The 19,100-nt window shown below is 35.8% G+C and overlaps 1 protein-coding gene across 4 annotated transcripts; it reads left to right on the plus strand.

The window, feature by feature from the left end:
* Window positions 1-785: 785 nt before the first annotated feature.
* Window positions 786-8,566, plus strand: LOC112720277 (heat shock 70 kDa protein 16). Of its 4 annotated transcripts, none has more exons than XM_025771161.3 (10): window positions 786-1,053; window positions 1,406-2,719; window positions 2,981-3,193; window positions 3,799-3,894; window positions 3,983-4,096; window positions 4,396-4,596; window positions 7,153-7,299; window positions 7,374-7,502; window positions 7,582-7,712; window positions 7,979-8,566. In XM_025771161.3, exons 2-10 carry the CDS (start codon window positions 1,550-1,552, stop codon window positions 8,064-8,066), a joined length of 2,289 nt encoding a protein of 762 aa, XP_025626946.1. In that variant the 5' UTR covers window positions 786-1,053; window positions 1,406-1,549; the 3' UTR covers window positions 8,067-8,566. The 4 variants fall into 4 exon arrangements, with proteins under 4 accessions (XP_025626946.1, XP_025626944.1, XP_025626945.1 ...); XM_025771159.3 differs by having other exon boundaries at window positions 829-1,025; window positions 1,476-2,719; XM_025771160.3 differs by having other exon boundaries at window positions 856-1,025.
* Window positions 8,567-19,100: the final 10,534 nt, after the last annotated feature.

The following is a 19,100-nucleotide window of genomic DNA, read 5'->3' on the forward strand; positions in this document are numbered from 1 at the left end:
GAGGTAATTTGGAACATTACTGAATTATATTCATTTATGAATTTAAAATCTTATAGACGTAAGTGCATCCACTCATATCGGGTTTGAGAAAGTATCACTGTCTTTTGATGATTATACCTTTCCTCAAAGTTTTTTCATAGATCTGCAGGATTTTTTAGTGTGAGATATTTATTTTTCAATCCTTCGTCAAGATAACGACGAAGTAAAATCGTGACTTTGGCTTTATCCTTCTGTGATGCATTATTTTCAGCCTTACTGGTATTTCCTAAATTCATTGAATCAAGATGAATTTCGACATCTAATATCCATAATAAGTAGTTATTTCCAGATATATCAATAGTATTAAATTCAAGATGAAAGAATTTTGACATAATAAAAATTTATTATCTGAGTCTTTTTAAAATTTGATGAGAATCTCATATTGATAACATATTGTAAAATAAATAAATAAAAAATGAAATAAATATAAAATAAAAAAAATATAAATAAATAACTTTAGTAATATTCACGACAATTACTAATATAATAAAAATATATTATCGTAACATATAAAAATAATATTTTATTATTTCTGTGTATATTACCTTCAAATTATCTCCCTATTTATATATAAATAAAATATTTATTTTCAACCTTTATTTAATATAATTTCTCTTAATAACATGAACATTTTACTATTAAAAAATTGAACTGCACATAGACATCCATATTATAATACCACATTTTTTTTTTCTTTCTGCTCAATTTCTCTTCTGATTTAATCAAAGAAAAACTGTTTTCTCTGTATTTTCTTTCCTTTTAACTTCTTTTGATCCAAATACTGTTAAAGAAACGAGGGGTTACGCAAGTTGCCCCATCTAGATCCGTTATTGTCACATTTACCCCTATTGGCTGCCTTTTGAAAACCCCATATATGGTCTTTGCCTTGTGCCACTGTGCAAAGATTTCTCTCTCTCTCTCTCTCTCTCTCTCTCTCCGCCATCGTCAGTCGTCACCTACCACACTATGTAATCACGCAAACGCAGGTGCTTCTCGCTTCTTGTATCCTGTCAGGTTTATTCCGTTCTTTATTGCCCTTCAATTAACGCCTCTTACTCTTTCATTTGCACTTTAATTTCTGTTACATTCGACTTCTAGTTACTTTTAAACCATGCCTTAATTCCTTTTCCGCCGAAATGAAACAAATTCAGCAAAAAAAAAAAGTTTTAATGTGGAGTTTAATCAGATTATTATTGTTGTTGTTGTCCATTTTTTTTTATTTTTTGATATTGCTTGCACCTCGTGGGAAATCGAAGGCATTAGTAATTGGAGTACATGGAGTTTAGTTGATAACTTATTTATGTTTTATGATAAGGCTTTCCAAATTCGAAGTTTCTTCTTAGCTTCATTTGTTTTTGTACTGTAGTGATTGCTGTTGAAGCTTGGTTAAGTGACTGATTTTGTGGAATCTGGTGAAATTTTGGAATTTTTGGTAGGTTTTGATCAAGAAGAGTGGGTGCACCGGATTGAATTAGTTTTTGCGAGTTTGGTTCGAGATAGGTGAGTTGAGATGAGTGCTGTGGGTTTTGACATTGGTAATGAGAACTGTGTCATTGCTGTGGTAAAGCAAAGGGGGATCGATGTTTTGCTGAATGACGAGTCCAAGCGCGAAACCCCTTCTGTGGTCTGTTTTGGAGAGAAGCAACGGTTTTTGGGCTCTGCTGCCGCTGCTTCTGCTATGATGCACCTAAAGTCAACGGTGTCACAAGTGAAGAGACTGATTGGGAGGAAATTTGTCGATGATGATGTTGAAAGGGAGCTGAAAATGCTTCCCATTGCCACTTCTCAAGGCCCGGATGGCGGCATTTTGATTCACTTGGAATACTTGAACAGGACTCATATGTTCACACCAGTTCAGATAATGTCCATGCTCTTGGCTCACTTGAAGACGATGACAGAGAAAGATCTGGGTTTGCCTGTTTCGGATTGCGTTATTGGGATCCCATCATACTTTAATGACTTACAGAGAAGGGCATATCTGGATGCAGCAAAAATTGCTGGGTTGAAGCCTTTGAGATTGATCCATGATTGTACTGCAACTGCTCTTAGCTATGGAATTTATAAAACAGATATTCAAAGTACAGGTTCAATTAGTGTTGCATTTATTGACATTGGTCACTGTGATACTCAGGTCTCAATTGCAGCATTTGAGTTTGGGCAAATGAAGATACTTTCGCATGCATCTGACAGGAGCTTAGGAGGGAGGGATTTTGATGAAGTTCTATTTAATCATTTTGCAGCACAATTTAAGGAGAAGTACAACATTGATGTGTATTCTAATTCTAAAGCAAGCATTAGGTTACGCGCAGCATGCGAGAAGTTGAAGAAAGTTTTGAGTGCAAATCTAGAGGCACCTCTAAATATTGAATGCTTGATGGATGAGAAAGATGTTAAGGGCTTTATCACGAGGGAAGAATTTGAGAAGCTGGCATCGGAATTATTGGAAAGAGTTTCTGTTCCTTGCAAAAGAGCATTAGTTGATGCAAACTTGACTGCAGAAAAAATTTCTTCTGTGGAACTTGTTGGCTCGGGTTCTAGGATTCCAGCTATCGCTAAGATATTAACATGTCTTTTCAAGAAAGAACCCAGCCGAAAGCTGAATGCAAGTGAGTGTGTAGCTCGTGGTTGTGCTTTACAGTGTGCAATGCTCCATCCCAATTACCGTGTGAGAGAATATGAGGTGTGTATCTGTATATATTCTTAACTTAAATTTGTTTATCTAATATGTTGTAGGTTAAATTTATTTCATGTTCGCAGATTCTTAGCATTGTCAAAAAAACAAGTTATTGCCTAGACTTACTTTTACAAGGTGTCCAGGTTTAACTATGTTGCTGTTAATTGGAATTTCTACGACTTTAGTTTCATATAGGTATAGATAATGTGCCTCTTTATGTTATATTATCCTCTATAAAAATTAATGTAATATCTTGTATTTGTTCAGGTCCGGGATTCTTTTCCTTTTTCTGTTGGACTTTCATCAGATGAAGGTCCAATTAGTGCAGGATCAAATAATGTACTATTCCCCAAAGGCCATCCCATTCCGAGTGTTAAAGTCCTCACATTGCATCGGACCAATTTGTTCAATTTGGAAGCCTTCTATGCTAATCAAAATGAACTACCACCTGGGGCATCTCCTAAACTTGGTTGCTTCACGGTATGCCTAATTTGGAACAATTTGACTTATGTGAAGCAGTTAAAAATATCTTATGCACATATTTATATGTTTAATATCCCCTCCTTTCTCCCTTATTATTAGTTATTACCCTTGCTCTCTTCTCTTGGCTGCTTTTTGTGTGTCAATATGAGTTCTATTTTCTTTCTTTGTGGGTACTCAATTTTCAAAAATATTATTCCAATACGACAGAAGGATTGTCCTTGGTAGGAAGTAATTGTTGTCACACTCAACGTGTTATTGTTTTTGAGTTGTAAGTTCTTAAGTATTTTGTTTATAATTATCTAGCTGCTGTTATTTGTTCATACTTCATATATGCAAGATTGCAAGCATCTCCTTATGTTCTTTGATTCCTGCTAGAGATGGAAAAATAAGCTTGTTTTGATTTCAAAGGGAGCTATTATTGCTAAACTAATTAGGTACAACAATACAAGAGCATGATGTTCATGTATTTACCTGAATAAATTGTTTTGTTAGGGAAAAAAGGAAGTGTATGTGGTAGTTTATTATGGTTCCTGTATCACTCGTTACTTTTTCTGCATGCCTAAACCTTGTTATATGTTAATGCAATGTTCACTACTTTTCAGATTGGTCCTTTCCAAGGATCCAATGGTAGTAAGACAAAAGTTAAAGTTAGAGTTCAACTAGATTTGCACGGCATTGTCAGGATAGAATCTGCTACAGTAAGTACTAATAAGAAGTTTCTTTCACTGTTTTCAATAGATCATCCGAGAGATCTTGGTATACTCATGAACCCTTTTATGGCTTCAGTTGATCAGGGATCAGGTGGGTGATTCAGTTGCAACGGGTGATTATCATTCAAATTCTGATCCAATGGATGTTGATATTCCAGATACAGTTGCCAATGGAGATGATGATACTTCTGTAAGTACTTTAATGATTTACCACACTGTATCTCGTGCAATTTTGACTTTTCTTTTTGGCAGATCTCAGTTGGTGGAAGTTCTGGATAACTTGTTTATTCTGCATGAAATATATTATAGCTATGATCATATCTGATAATGATTTCTGCAACATATGTTTTATGATCGGTTTTCATGATCTCCATATTATATAGCTGTAACATTTTTCTTATTATCTTTTGGGAATTACTGAGTATGACTGTAGATTAATTCATAAAACTGTTTGAAGTTAATAAAATAAAAATTAATATCGTATTGCAGGCTGATGGTGCAAGGAAAGATAAAGCCAACAGAAGGCTTAATGTGCCAGTAAGTGAGAATATTGATGGTGCAATGTCAAAGGCTGAAATATCGGAAGCTTATGAAAAAGAACTACAGTTGGCTCAACAGGACAGAACTGTAGAGCTAACCAAAGAAAAGAAGAACACCTTGGAGTCTTATGTCTATGATATGAGAAATAAGGTAGACATAATATCTCAATGAGTATACATGACTGGTTTTTATGGTTCATCATACTTGGTTAATGGAGTCACACACAACCTCTTCCGCAACCACTATATACAGATTTAATGCATTGCATGATCTTTCTATTTTTACTCTTTTTGGGTCTTTTTTAATTGGTACCTTGATATTGAGAGTATTAAATGAGAAACCTTGCGCTATAGTAACTGAAGTCTTGTAGGAGCATGTGTCCATTGATAAGTCTATCAACAACTATCACAATAGTGCATGTCGCATTGGCTTTTGCAAGGCTGTCGATGAAATCATGGACAAATCTTCGTAACTTCAGTAGGAATGGGAACATGTTAATGATCAACTATGATGATTACCATTGGCAAAAATCTTGATTCTGGGAATATTTCCAAATAGTCCTCTTTGTCCCTTCCTACCATAGTAGCCTAGATACCTGCTTCTAGGTTGTAAAGAAATTTGAATGCCTCCAATTGCTTCTTCAGAGAATTTCTGCTTTATCATAGGAATCCTTGGGGAGTTGGTACCACTAGCCTTTCCTTGTGATAGAGTCTACCTCTTTTCAATTGGATTCAGAACCTTCTTGAGTCCTCCCTTGCAATAAAGCTTGATTAATCTCTTTTAGCTTGATGTCTGCTTGGACATCTTCTTTCAATCCCTCTTAGGCTCCTACTTTCAGAAGGTCACGAAAATATTTTACTATAGTCGAGCTTGAGAGACAGTCCATCTGCTGCCATAACGTGTTCCAGGCTCCCAACTTTTATGGTAGATCTCGAAATCAAAAACCAAGTTTAGCAATGATTTCAAACTTTACTAGTGAGTATGCACTATGCACCACAGTATTCCTCCCCTATAAGCAGTACCTCCATTTTTGAATGATCAACGCAATAACCATTAGCTTACTCCCTTGATCGACTTCTGTTGTTTAGGCTCATATGAGGTATGGTATTCATTCTTGAATCAATAACCGTAGACACTTGCTTGAGGCATGGAATGATCCTTTTAATTCTTTTTCTCAATTGATGTTGTCAAGTGTGATCTCGCATTATACATTTTTTAAGTGGGACCAAGAGAAAATGTGAGAGAAAATGTTGTATGATAAAAGAGCACGCTTGACGATAACAATGAGAGGATCTATTCCTCCAGAGGCACCCTTAAAGCATGGAACAAGTACAGGCAGTGATGCCATTGCCTATTTTAGGTTCTCAAAAACTAGTTGCGCTTCCACTCACCGTTGGAATTTTTCTTTCAATAGTTGCATTAGAGGCTAAGCTATCATTCGCCTATAATAGCCAGCTAGACTTAAGAACCCCCTCAACCACTTCAAATCTGTTGGTGGTGCGCAAGACACCATGGTCTCAAGGGATCCGCAGCTACTCCCCCTCCCGGAAATGGTAAAGTTGTTGCTATTGTTATTGATGTATAAGTTCTGCTCCTTCAAAATTTCCAGTGCCTTCGTTAGATGTCCACTTGGCTCAAATACATAGTGTGTACAAGGAGATAGAAGGGAGATAGATAGCAACCAGCCAGAGAAGACCTGTGATCAGTTCCAATAGAAGAGAAAATATAATCGTGAGAATTGGAAGAAAGGAAATATGTTGGATTGATTAGGAGAGAACAAGCTAATTTACTATTCTTTTTGGTAGCTACGTCTGATTAGATAAGGGAGGAAATGGTTGGTTCAATGAGGCCTGGAGGAGTGGATGGAGAAGGGGTTATATATTCCTAGGATATGGTCTTATGTTATATTTATTGCTCTCTTTAAACTTGCGATTCAATTATACTATTTTGAAGTTAATATTCCTCACTCCTATGCCAATTTATTCAATAAATTTAGTGTTATTCAAAATTCTTATTCACAAAGGGGGAGTCTCATAACAAATAGTTGTCTCTGGGTGTTGTTGAGGTTCAAGTCACGGAATCAGCCATTGATGCTTGCATCAAGTTAGGTTGTCTACATTACGACCTTCGAGTGCGACTATTCCTGGACCCTGCATAATGTGGGATGTGCTTTGCACCAGGCTGCCCTTCCTTTTTTTTTTTTTTGCAAAATTCATATTCACCTGGTATCATTGTACTTGTATTGTAGCTCCTCATCCTAGGGGGAGCATGTGAATGGCATTTCCCATGTCCCTACAATCAAAGAAGCCACGGAATCAAGAAAGGAGGTGTTTGAGAGGCAAAAAAAAGAGCCGAGAAAGATTCTTGGAAATTTGTCTCAATAGATTGAGAGGCTGGGACATGCATTGAGTCAGAACCATTCTTGTAGCAAAGATCATGATCGAAGGGATAACAACTGTTGCTAGCTGCATTGACTTGGAAAGTTGAAACTTGACAGCAAATAGATTCTTGAAAGTTAAAATATGGCAACATTGTAGTGTTTCTAAGGGAACTTTCTGCATAACTGTTTGATGTCATACCTCACTAGGAAAATATCTTGTTTTCTTTCCATGTCATTGATGTTCTGTAACCAGGCATTTGAAATTCTTTTCATGGGGTTCTATATTTTGATGACTTGAAATCAAATTTATTTGCATTTTCAAATAGCTATTCAACACATATCGGAGCTTTGCAACTGATCAAGAGAGGGATGACATATCCAAGAGGCTTCAAGAGACTGAGGAGTGGCTTTATGAGGATGGTTATGATGAAACTGAACTTGCTTACACTACAAAACTAGAAGACCTAAAGAAGGTTACTTTTTTTTTTCTCTAGAATTATTGTTTTCGTTGCAATGCTTCTTGTTAACATTCTACATATTTATGTAGCTGGTGGATCCAATCGAGAATAGGTATAAAGATGAAGAAGGAAGAAATCAAGCCAGAAGAGATTTGTTAAAATGCATTTTAGAGCTTCGCGGGACTGCAGATTCCCTTCCACCCCAAGACAAAGAACTGGTAAAATAATGAATAGGTAAAAAAGTATTACCTTTCTTTCTCATAAGATTGGCTCCGAGTGATCTCTATTTTGTTTCAGGTATTGAATGAGTGTAATAAAGCAGAGCAGTGGCTAAGTGAGAAGATGCAGCAACAAGAATCTTTGCCCAAGAACATTGACCCAATATTTTGGTCAAGTGATATTCAGGGCAAGGCAGAGGATTTAAAAATGTATGATGCTCGCCCATTGTGATAAATTTTTGTTTGCCATGAGTCAGTGGTATCCAAATAAAGCAAAAAGTATATGAGGAAATCCAATTCATCGAATATAAAATTCACATATCAATCAATATATCCGATTTGGAAGAAATTTCATGTGATCATTCAATTAGGTCTGATATATATTGTGCAAAAAAAGGGGGTTTTCTCTCATGACTATCATGTTATCCTAGATTTCATCTATTACTTAGTTAATGTTCTATTTTGTTGGGTTTCAGAACATGTCAACGGAAATTGGATTCCAGGACGTCTCCAATGGAAGAAGACGTTGGCGAAGACAAGCCGGATGCTTCAAATCAGCCATGAATATTGGATTCCAGGACTTATCCAATCAAAGAAGACATTGGCGAAGACAAACCGGATGCTTCAAATCAGCCATTAATATATTGATGGTGTTGCTAATATATCTCATTGACTAAAATCAAGTTTTCATTACAGATACTTTCTGACAAGTATAGAATTTTTTGCCACTCTCCTTGCATTTTCCTTTCTTTTTTTTTTCTCTGTTTTCTCACCGCCCAACCTTCCTGGGGTTTTGAAAGAGGAAAGTTTAAGTATGAAATCATCTACGGTCATCAGTTCAATCATTTTGTTCTTCCAAGGTTCCTCTCCTCTCTCTGGTGTTTTGTATTTTGATATTGTTATCCAATCTTTTTTAGTGAGATATGTTTTGTGAATCAAGTAGGTTTGGCTCCCTGGAAGAAAATCTCTGTGAAATATGTATATGTAGTATCAATGACCCTTGTTTCTGCATTGTAATTGAAGAAACTATTATTGAAAGATGGAAATGATTGGTTAGCCTGTAATCTTTTGGGAGTTGGCGAGATTAAAAGGCACATAATAGCTTGTTCGGCTTTTTGAAATTGAACTATATATTTTGCATTTGACTATGTTAGATTACCCTAAAATCAGCTATTAGTATAATATATGTTGAAATGTAAATATATATTAAAAATAAATTAAATTATATACGTATTTTATATATAAATATATTGGTGATTGATTTTAATGACTAATTTTAGTATATAAATAGTATTTTTAATTTGTATTGAGTTTTTAACTTTTTTTTCTAATGAAAATTTAATTATTTTAGGTTATGAATTTTTATTTAGGTAATTGCACCGGTATTCTTTTTTATTTTGGGTCAGACACCAGAATCCTTTTTAATCGGGTTTTTTGCACATTAAAAAAAACACAAACTTCTAATTGTCCAAATGGACCCTGCAGGTTCCTTTAGTGTGGGTTTTACTATTTTAACTAATTCAAAATCTTTTTACAACCAACAATTACGGAAAAAATACAAAGGGAGAGAGATGAATATAAAATATGCAGAGTAAAGTTAATTTTATGAGTTAATAGTTAAAATCGTCCTTGAAAGATATCTCGATCTCTATTTTCATCCCCGAAAGATAAATTTAATCAAAATCGTCCTCGAAAGATTTAAAATTAATCACGTTAGTCCCTCCGTCTATTATGTCACTAACGACGTTAAGTTTGCTGACGTGGCAGTTAGTTTGACAACCCAACCCAAAGCAGATCCGGATTATACCCGCTTCCAATCCAACCCAAACCCAAAGCTAGCAAGAAACAACGTTCCTTCTTCGCACATTCAATAGCTTCATCTTCTACCTGAAGCTCCACCACGCCGCCGCCCTGCAAGGTGTTTCACGTCGCCGTCAGTCCCTGTACGTTCCTCTACCACGATGCTGTCGGTCTTTGCCCGCAGTTCTTCTCTTTGTTCCAATCCCAGAATTCCTTTTCTCCTCCTCTTCCCTCCTTTTCTATTATTCTTTTCGCCACCAACACTGAAACTCTTCTTCTCTATAGATTCCTGATTTAGATGAACATACACACTTGCTACTCTATACCTATTTCTTATTTTTCGGGATTTCAATCCCAGAACCCCAGTTACTCAAAGATTGAAACTTTGATATAATATATGGGAGTCTTTGTGTCAAGTCTCCTAAGTGTGGTGACAGGGTGGTTGCTACCACAGATGAAACCAAAGAAAGCCATAAGAGTTACAAGACCACCATGCCTTCTGATTTGGCACCTGCGCCTCACACAAAGGAGGACATTAACAAGCAGAAACGTGGTGCTGAGAATGCTGCAGGGACTGGTGTTGTTGGTAATCAAAATATTGGTTAGTTTTATGTTAAGCATTTGATTCCGATTGAGAGGTTAGCAATTTGGGAATAGGTAGCTACTGCTTTGCGGAACACCCGTCGCTGCGCCCTGACGCCCTCTAACTCCTCTCTGTTCTCTTCCTCAATCATCACTGCTGACTTCTGGTGGAACGTGGTCTCTTCTTCCACTGCAACTTGCACCGATCTGCTCTGCTTGTGTCGGTCTTCCTCTGTGCTCTTCCATGGACACCGCCAAGTTGGAATAAAGACCATTGCTTAAAGAATGGCATCGATGAAGAGGCGGCAGCTATTGGAACTGGCATGGAGGCTGAGACGCGTAGAAGAGAAGGAAAGCTGTTGGATCGTTGGGTTGGGGTTCTAATTTAACGCCGTTAGTGATAGAATGGACGGAGGGATTAACGTGATTAATTTTAAATCTTTCGAGGACGATTTTGATTAAATTTATCTTTCGGGGATGAAAATAGAGATCGGTGTATCTTTTAGGGACGATTTTAACTATTGACTCTTAATTTTATTCTCTTAAAAATCTTAAAACTTCCCTTTTTGACATTGGAAAAAAAAAGTAGTCGCGTTTTTATTTTCAATCATATTAGATGTGTATTAAACTCAACTATTAAAATTAGTTATTAGTACAAAATACACATTAAAATACAAAATAAATATTAAAAATAAATTAAACTAAATATGTATTTACACTTAAATATATGATGGTTGATTTTTAATGTGCATATAATATTTTTGTTTTATTTTATTTTGAATAAAATATATCTTTTATCCCTAACATTTGTAATTTTCTTTAAAAATATCCTTAACGTTTAACTATATTCAATTTCATCTCTAACATTTTCAGTTTATATCAGAATTACCCCTAAATATTAATTTCATATGAAATATTGGGGGACAAAATTGAAAACGTTTAAGGATGGGTTTTCACAAAGCGAAGACGTTAAGGACAAAATTGAATAAACCAAAAACGTTAGGAATAAAATTGAATAAAATTAAACGTTAAAAATATATTTTTTTAAATTACAAAAATAAAAAATATACTTTCCCCTTTTATTTTTTATATAATTATATTGATTGGCTTACAGTACTCTTCTTCTCTCCGTATCTATTGCTTGTCATTTGTTTTTTTTTTTCTTCTCCCACCGGTGTCTTGCAATAGGGGTGAGCACGGATCGCAGGTACTCGATTACTTGTCCAAACCCGAAACGAACCAATTAAATTAGTTCTGAAATTAACGGATCCAACCCTAACCAAATTAATAACTCTCTCTAGTAATTGGTTCGGATAACGGTTTTGGGGGTAGAATTCGAACCAACCCGTAAACTCGACCATATATTAATTAAATAAAAAAATAAAAATTTAAAAAATATATATGCTTTTTAATATGCTTGGATTTTAATATCTTTAGTGTTTAATATGTTTGAATTTTAATGTATTTAGTTTTTAATGTATTTGAAGTTTAACATGTTCGGATTATTTCTATTAATGTTATATGTTTATTGTACTTACAAAATTTTTAAGATAAAAATTTTGTTTTTTATTTTTATTTTTTATGAATTTCTGTTTCATCGAGTACCTAATTATCCGAACCGAACCAATCCGTTTTTAATCGATTTGATTTAGTTCGAGTACACAAAAAAAAATGTAAATTCGAACCAAACCGAACCAATTACAATTCAATTAGTTCCGTTCTAATTTAACCTTAAATCTGAACCAACTCGAACCGTGTTCATCTCTATCTTGCAAGTTGCAATACCATAGCAAATCTCATGGCCGTGCTTATGATTAGTCTAGACCGATTTCGCACAACCCTTAGTTAGTGGAGAATATGACATGTGAAATATATGAATTCTGGTTTGTAGTAAATTTCTTGTATAATTAAGTGGCGAAAAACATATATTGATAGTTCTCTACGATTATATACTAGGGATAATAAAACAATAAAATGTCCGTAAAATTTCAAGTAAAAGTCATACGAGTGAATGTTTACATAAGATAAAGACGATTTTGTTGGGAGTTGTTTTGATGGTGAGTTTTTCGGTTGTGTTACGTAAATTTGATGGTAAGTTTGTTTTGTGTGATGTAAATATATTTGTTGAATGATGAGATATTTTTTTCTCTAAGGATGTTTTGTTACGGAAAAGAATACGATAAAATTTTTAGAAGCTTATATGTAATGATCATATTCCAAATCTGTAAGAGAAAAGTTTTAGAGAAAAGGACAAATAGGTCTTTGACTTTTTGTCCCGTGGACATTTTTCTTTTTGACTATTGAAAAATACTTTTAAGTCCATGACCTTCACAAAATTTGGACGGATCAGTCCCTCCGTCCAAATGCCTCCGTCAGGGACTGATCCGTCCAAATGCCTCCGTCAGGGACTGATCCGTCCAAGTTTTGTGAAGGTCAGGGATTTAAAAGTATTTTTCAATGGTCATGGACGAAAATATCCGCGGGATAAAAGGTTAGGGACCTATTTGTCTTTTTCTCAAAGTTTTAAAATGTCTTCAAATCTTTCTTACAAGTACCATTACTTGTTGCTGTAGATTTTTATCTCCTACAATCTTTATCAACATCGTGTCTTATAAAAGCGATCCTGAGTAAGTCAAATCATCCTTCAAATTGTACCAGCAATTGCCGTCATTTGGATTTACATTTTGGCGGATTCTTTGGTGTAGAATGGGAGAGCATTTCACACCTGTAGAAATGCGCTGGAGAGATTGGATGTGCAACAAGTGTCCAAGGGGGGACAAAGTCTGACAGTTAAAAAAAGGACTTGTCTACACTCTCTCACGTGATGAGGTAGGCTGGTTTAGATTAGTTAGTTATTAATATTTGGAAGATATAGGTAATTAGTTTGGGTTAATTAGTGGGCTTATACGCAGCCCATATTCTAGTGAGGGGATTTTTTTTTTTAGAAGTAGTTAAGGAGTTTTTAAACAATCAGCCCAATTAATTTATTGTTTTGTTGGAGGTTTGTATTCTTGATATATGATTGGGCACTAGGTCAATAGTATTTTAATTTGACACAATAAAAAAAAACGAATTCACAAAACTTAGCATCTAACTATTATATCACTATGTGAGTAGATTTTAACATTAATATTAACACAAATTACCTTAATCACAATACTAGCAATAAAATAGATCAAGTAAATTAATAAATTTTTGCTCAAATTTAAATTTATATTAATAATGGTTTATAATTAAAATATAATTAATTTAAAAAAAAAACAAAAATTAAATTAGATATCTATGTATACTATATAATTAGTACTTCTCAAATATAGTACTCGGAAGTGCAATGCCTGAGTGGCAAGTGGATGTTGTTTTTGCTCCACGGTTCTTGCTTCCAGACCCGGTGGAGACATTTTAAAAACTTTTTCAAGCAGACCACTTCGGTTAGACCAATTTTGATCGGTTCTCATCGGTTTTGACCAGTTTGATCCGACCGGTAAGAATTTCTTAAACAGTCCAAAGAGTAACCGAACCGGACTAAGGTCTGCTTCACCGATTTTTCAGTCAAACCGGCTAATTCAGTTCGGTTTTTACAACTATGAATCGTGTAAATCGAACATGTCTGAGTCGATTTCTTCTGAGTTTATCTAATTCGCCGACGCTCCATTCGATTTATGGTTAACACAACATTCCTATTTAAATCGATTCAACTCAATTCCATTGACTCCGCTAACGTGAAAGTCCAATTCGTCTAACTCGAATTATAAAGTTACAAGCTTCAGGCCATCAACGTAACGTTTTTGCCTTTGGATGATTCGCTTTATTTTGGCATGTATTTGGTTTATTCGAGAGCTTTACCTTTGGAATCATTCACAATTAACATAATTAGAATGAGCGAAAACATTAATAATTGACAAGTCTAGTAATGCATTAAACACTGCTTCTTATATAGAATTATAAACATATCTTTCTAAATTAAGTTCATAACCGAGTGGTATGCATACTAGTCTATGAGTGTTGGTTTTGTTTTTGGGCATCATACTATATATTTTATGATCCATCCTCATTCTAAATCACTTAAACCAGAATCCTTTGCCATAGTCCAAAATCTTTAATTCTAACCCTAAATATGAAACTTAATACCAAAATCCTAATTTTTGAAATTCCAACTTAATCACCTTCAAAAATACATAATCAACTACAACTTCAGTCAGTTCCTTTTTTTAAACGACTAACTTTTTAACTTAGACTCTTAAATATGATTTATACACTAACAAATTAATATACTCAACATAGCTACATATACGTGCATAAAAATTAGCGTTTTTTTAGTGGGATAAATCTCATAATTCAATTCAATAATTTTCTCCCCAAGAAAAATACACCAGAATTTTATCGTCGACAAAAGTCACTTCAAATAAACCGGGACAAATTCAGTATACGTTAGATTCAAAGTTTTATACAAAAATTTACATAACAGTTTCAACAATATGCACAAAAATCAATCAACGTCTTATCTCTATATTTTTATTTCATCTTATTTTCTAAATTATTATTACTTGTTCACAACACAAACAAATCAATGTATCTACTTAAACAAAAAAAATGTCAAATTCTACACAAAAAATCAACTCATTTTATCTAATAGAGCTCTCACAAAATTATATCAAAGTTATCTTGTCATAATTTTTGGGTAAGTTATTAGGCCTTAGCCCAAAATTTTTATCATTATTTACAAAAATGGTCATGACACTATTAAATAATTTTCAAAAACTGTTGGACCTAGTGCCCAATCATATATCAAGAATACAAACCTCCAACAAAACAATAAATTAATTGGGCTGATTGTCTAAAAACTCCTTAACTACTTCCAAAAAAAAAAAAAGAATCCACTCACCTGCACTAGAATATGGGCTGCGTATAAGCCCACTAATTAACCCAAACTAATTACCTATATCTTCCAAATATTAATAACTAACTAATCTAAACCAGCCTATCTCATCACGTGAGAGAGTGTAGACAAGTCCCTTTTTAACTGTCAGACTTTGTCCCCCTTTGGGCACTTGTTGCACGACTAAAATCCCAAAGTGGTCCCTGAGATTGGGTGAGTTACCCATAGTTGTCCCTGACTTTCAAAATTCACTAAAAGCATTCCTGACATTTTGCTCCGGGACCCATAGTTGCCCTGCAACCCTTTCCGGCGCCAAGTCAGCAAACGGAGGGATGATCTGGCACCTCCCTTGCCATGCTGGAGCCAGCAACGGCTAGCTGATGTGGCAAATCATTATTTTGTACCCAATGTGGTCCTAATACCATTAAAACCCTAAAAGCTAATAATCATTATTATAATTAGTATCTCTTCTTCCTCTCTCCTTCGTCCCATAGTTCTGGTCCACCATTGTCATGTAACCGAGATTCTACTGAAGCTCTCTGAAGCAATGTTTGGAGGTGAAGGGCAAGCTAGTAAGAGCTCGATACGGTCAACAAGCAATGGATACAGGGCGAAGATCCAAACTCATAGCAGGGCTACGCGTGTACCAGAATGGTGTGGTTGCAGCTGCGACCTGTGTTCCGGTGGTTTGGGACAAATTCCAACCCAAATAAGCCATTTTTTGGGTGCCCAAATTATAATGTTAGTTGTAATTGATGATTTTTCCTAATTTTTCATTTGTTTTCCAACTTCTAATTTGGTTATTGAAACATTCGTTGATTGCAGACAAATGGTAAAAGATGGTGTGGTTTGTTTGTTTGGGCAGATGTTGGGCAAGAGGCTATGCCTGCAAAATCAGAAAGTGTTAACTATAATGATGAACATATGATGACAGAAGATTGGAGGCTGAAAAAATTAGAATCAGTTGTTAGGAGTCAAAAGTTTATGATCAAATTATTGTTTCTGGTTGTTTCTGTAATGTTGTTGTTGTTAGTAGTGGTATTTTGGAAACTTTGTTCTCAATGTTGAGTGATGATGTGATTGAGTTCATATGTGTAATATTTGCATGAATGAAAAAAAGTTGCTGAACATCTAACTGTGTTAGCCAACCTGTTGGAGATATTAACTACTTTTTGTACCATTCAAGGTAATCTGGATGCTTAGCAATAGCAAAATATAGCAATAGCAAAATATATTCATCATTTTAAATCAACAAAATCATGAGTTTTAAGTTTTGACTGCCTTACAAAGCCATAAGCAAGGTGCTGCTAACAAAATAAACATAACCATATGTTTGGTAACAAAATACTCATGAAACACAAAGTGAACCTAACTGAACACCATCTTAAACCAAATTACTTTCACATTGTCTTATACAAAATAACTCCCAATACAAGAAGCATGTTATAGAAAAGTCTTCAATCTTTCTTCCTAGGTGCCTTGAATCCCGGAGTGGGAATGAACTTGAGGATACTGCCAAGTCTTGTAGCTGTTCCTGAGCTAGCACCTTGCATGGGATTAATTGGCGCATTGACAGAAGTTGGTGAAATAGATGATTTTCTCTTAGGTGGCAGCTTATCCGGTCTTGAGTTCGTGATAGTACATACTTCAGCAGCCTACAAGAATTGTAGTATATGAGAGGATGCCTTATAATTACATAAGACTAAACGGTTTACTAGTTGTTATTAGATGAAAGATAAGTTGATTACCTGCTGAGACTCCTCTGGTTCAGAGTAAATTGGTTGAGAAAGCTCAACTTCTACTGGTTAGACATTAGTGTTTATAGAGTCAGCTGGAGCATCTTTACTAACATTGGCGTCATCAGCAGCATTCCGATCAGGTTGAGGAGTGGGGTCAGGATCAGCAGCATTCGAACCATCTTCAACAACATTGACTTCAGCTCCACTTGTTTTCTTAGCAGCAGCATCTGCTAGTTTCTTCTTTTTACAACCCCTTTTGGTGTGGCCTTTCTCCCCACAGTAGCTGCATGTGAATGGTGCAAGCTGCCTATTTAGGTTTGTGCTGTCCTTGGTGGAAGTGGGTTTGGATTTCTTGTGGCCACCTTTAGCTTCATCTGTGTCCATCCGCCTTTTTTGTTGTAACTTACCTGGCCCCCTCTTAAACTTTAGAGGTTAGGGCTTAAGAGATTCTGAAACCTCCCAGAAAGTCTACCCAGGAATGGGATTAATATGATGCTGATATGTCTCCCTATATGAGTCCATAGTAACTAGTTTGTGGCAAAAATTCTCTGGATTTTTGTTCACCCTAGCTAGTGCAGCACAGGCATGCACACAGGGTATTCCTACATCCGAAACAGCAATGAATCAAGTTAGTACTTAGTGTTAGGTAGTAATATATGAATGAATGTTACTTTGGACAAAATAAAATCCACCTGTCAGCATCCAAAATTGACATGTGCAAAGGTGTTTTCCTAGATCAACAACATGGTTGGCTAGGTAACCATGTACCTCAAATTTCTCATAACCAGTATCACCTGTCCATATTGGGTGCCAATGTTTTGACTCTTTTCTCACTTTCTCCAGACGACTGTAAATTACTGGCGGCAACTTACCCACATGATTAGCTAATTTTACCTTGTTCTTAGCTATTGTTCTCATGACAAACATTCTCACACCTTCAAGCAAAGTAATGATTAGCTTGGCCCTGGCCTCTTTAATTTTTGAGTTAAATACCTCGCACGCATTATTACATATGTTATCCAATTTAGGCCTGTGACTGAATTGACTCCTGGTCCAGTGTTCTCCTCCCCACTTTGATAGATATGCCCATGCATCCTCGTTGATAATCTTGATCTTGTTCATATTATCTCTGAACTCTTGATATGTGGTGGCTCGTGCACATTCCCACAGCAAGGATCTTAGTTGTAAATCCTTCCATTGCTTGTTAAAATTCTGCCACAAGTGCCAAACACAAAAGCGGTGATGAACACGGGGCATCACCTCTTCCATTGCCGGCAACAAACCCTGTGCACAAAACCAAATACCATATCACCATAATAGACCCTGACTCTCATTGACGCTCACCATAACAGTCCCTGACTTCTAAAAATTTACACATAATAGTCCCTGACTTCTAACAATTTACACATAATAGTCCCTGTTTTTGAGATACGATACTCATGTAAGTCCATCATATCTATCGAGGCTTATCAACATTATTAAAAATTTAAAATTCAGCATAGAAATAGCAGACAATTTTCATCTCTACTCATAACTAATAATATACACAAAGCATACAATTCCCTGATGAATAAACAGCATACAATTTTCATATCCACTCATGACTAACAATCCACTATTTTCTAAGATACTCATGAATTAGAGAATACCTTCTGCATGTCAGAGATAAAGCACCACCCATTTTGCCTATAGTCTCCAAGGTCCTGGTGTAGCAACTCAAGAAACCACTTCCAATTCTCCTTGTTTTCTACGCCAACAATTGCCCACGCTATGATGTAGATATGGTGATTAGCATCCTGGCCCACTGCCGATAGAATTTGTCCACCAAATTGAGTTTTCAAGAAAGCACCGTCCAGTCCAATCAACGGTCGGCATTCGGCTTTGAAACCACTCTTGCAACCACTCAAGCACACATACATTTTGTCAAATACTGGATCAGATTCAGGTTGGAGAGTGCAACAAATTTCAACTGTTGATCCAGGATTAGTCTTGAGAAGTGTAAGACCATAATCCCTCAGCATTTTGTATTGTTCCTTTTCATCCCCGAACACAGCATTTCGTGCATCAAAGAGGGCCCTTGATATTGAGTTCTTGTTCAAGGTCAAGTCAAACCTTGACTTGAAGTAAGTGGCAGCATCACAATGCTTAAAATTGGGGTACTTCCTAACCTTCTTGACTAGGTTACTCGCCACCCAATTTCTGTTAGCTGCCCTGTTCTTATCTTCCCTTGGGCATGTATGATCATTAAGGAATGTCTTTATTTACCAACAAGTATCTTCATGATCCCTTGAGGCATACACCACCCGTGGACATCCTTTCACCTGACATGTAGCCCTCATCCTCACGTTGTCATTCTTCCTGAACCTAATCCGTCTACCCTCTTGGATTGTGAACTCCCTAACAGCCTTCTTAAAGTCCCATTTTGTGTTGAATTTCATGCCAACTTCCAGTTGCAGTTCTCCAAACCTTATACCTTCTCTGAACACAGGACAAAAATCTTCGGACTCCTCATCTGCCCCCTCATCCTCTGAATTGGGGGGAGTCTTCATTTCTTCAGAATGCCATGAATTTGCCCCGTCTGAGTCAGCCCCTGGATCATAT

This window comes from Arachis hypogaea, chromosome 11 (assembly GCF_003086295.3).
Source record: "Arachis hypogaea cultivar Tifrunner chromosome 11, arahy.Tifrunner.gnm2.J5K5, whole genome shotgun sequence".
In the NCBI taxonomy this organism is placed as follows: domain Eukaryota; kingdom Viridiplantae; phylum Streptophyta; class Magnoliopsida; order Fabales; family Fabaceae; genus Arachis; species Arachis hypogaea.

Excerpts from the sequence above, each read along its gene's own strand:
- LOC112720277 (XM_025771161.3), top strand. The coding sequence starts at position 1,550 with ATGAGTGCTGTGGGTTTTGACATTGGTAATGAGAACTGTGTCATTGCT. Across the intron at positions 2,720-2,980 it reads ACCGTGTGAGAGAATATGAG|GTCCGGGATTCTTTTCCTTT; the intron begins GTGTGTATCTGT and ends GTATTTGTTCAG. Across the intron at positions 4,597-7,152 it reads TCTATGATATGAGAAATAAG|CTATTCAACACATATCGGAG; the intron begins GTAGACATAATA and ends ATTTTCAAATAG.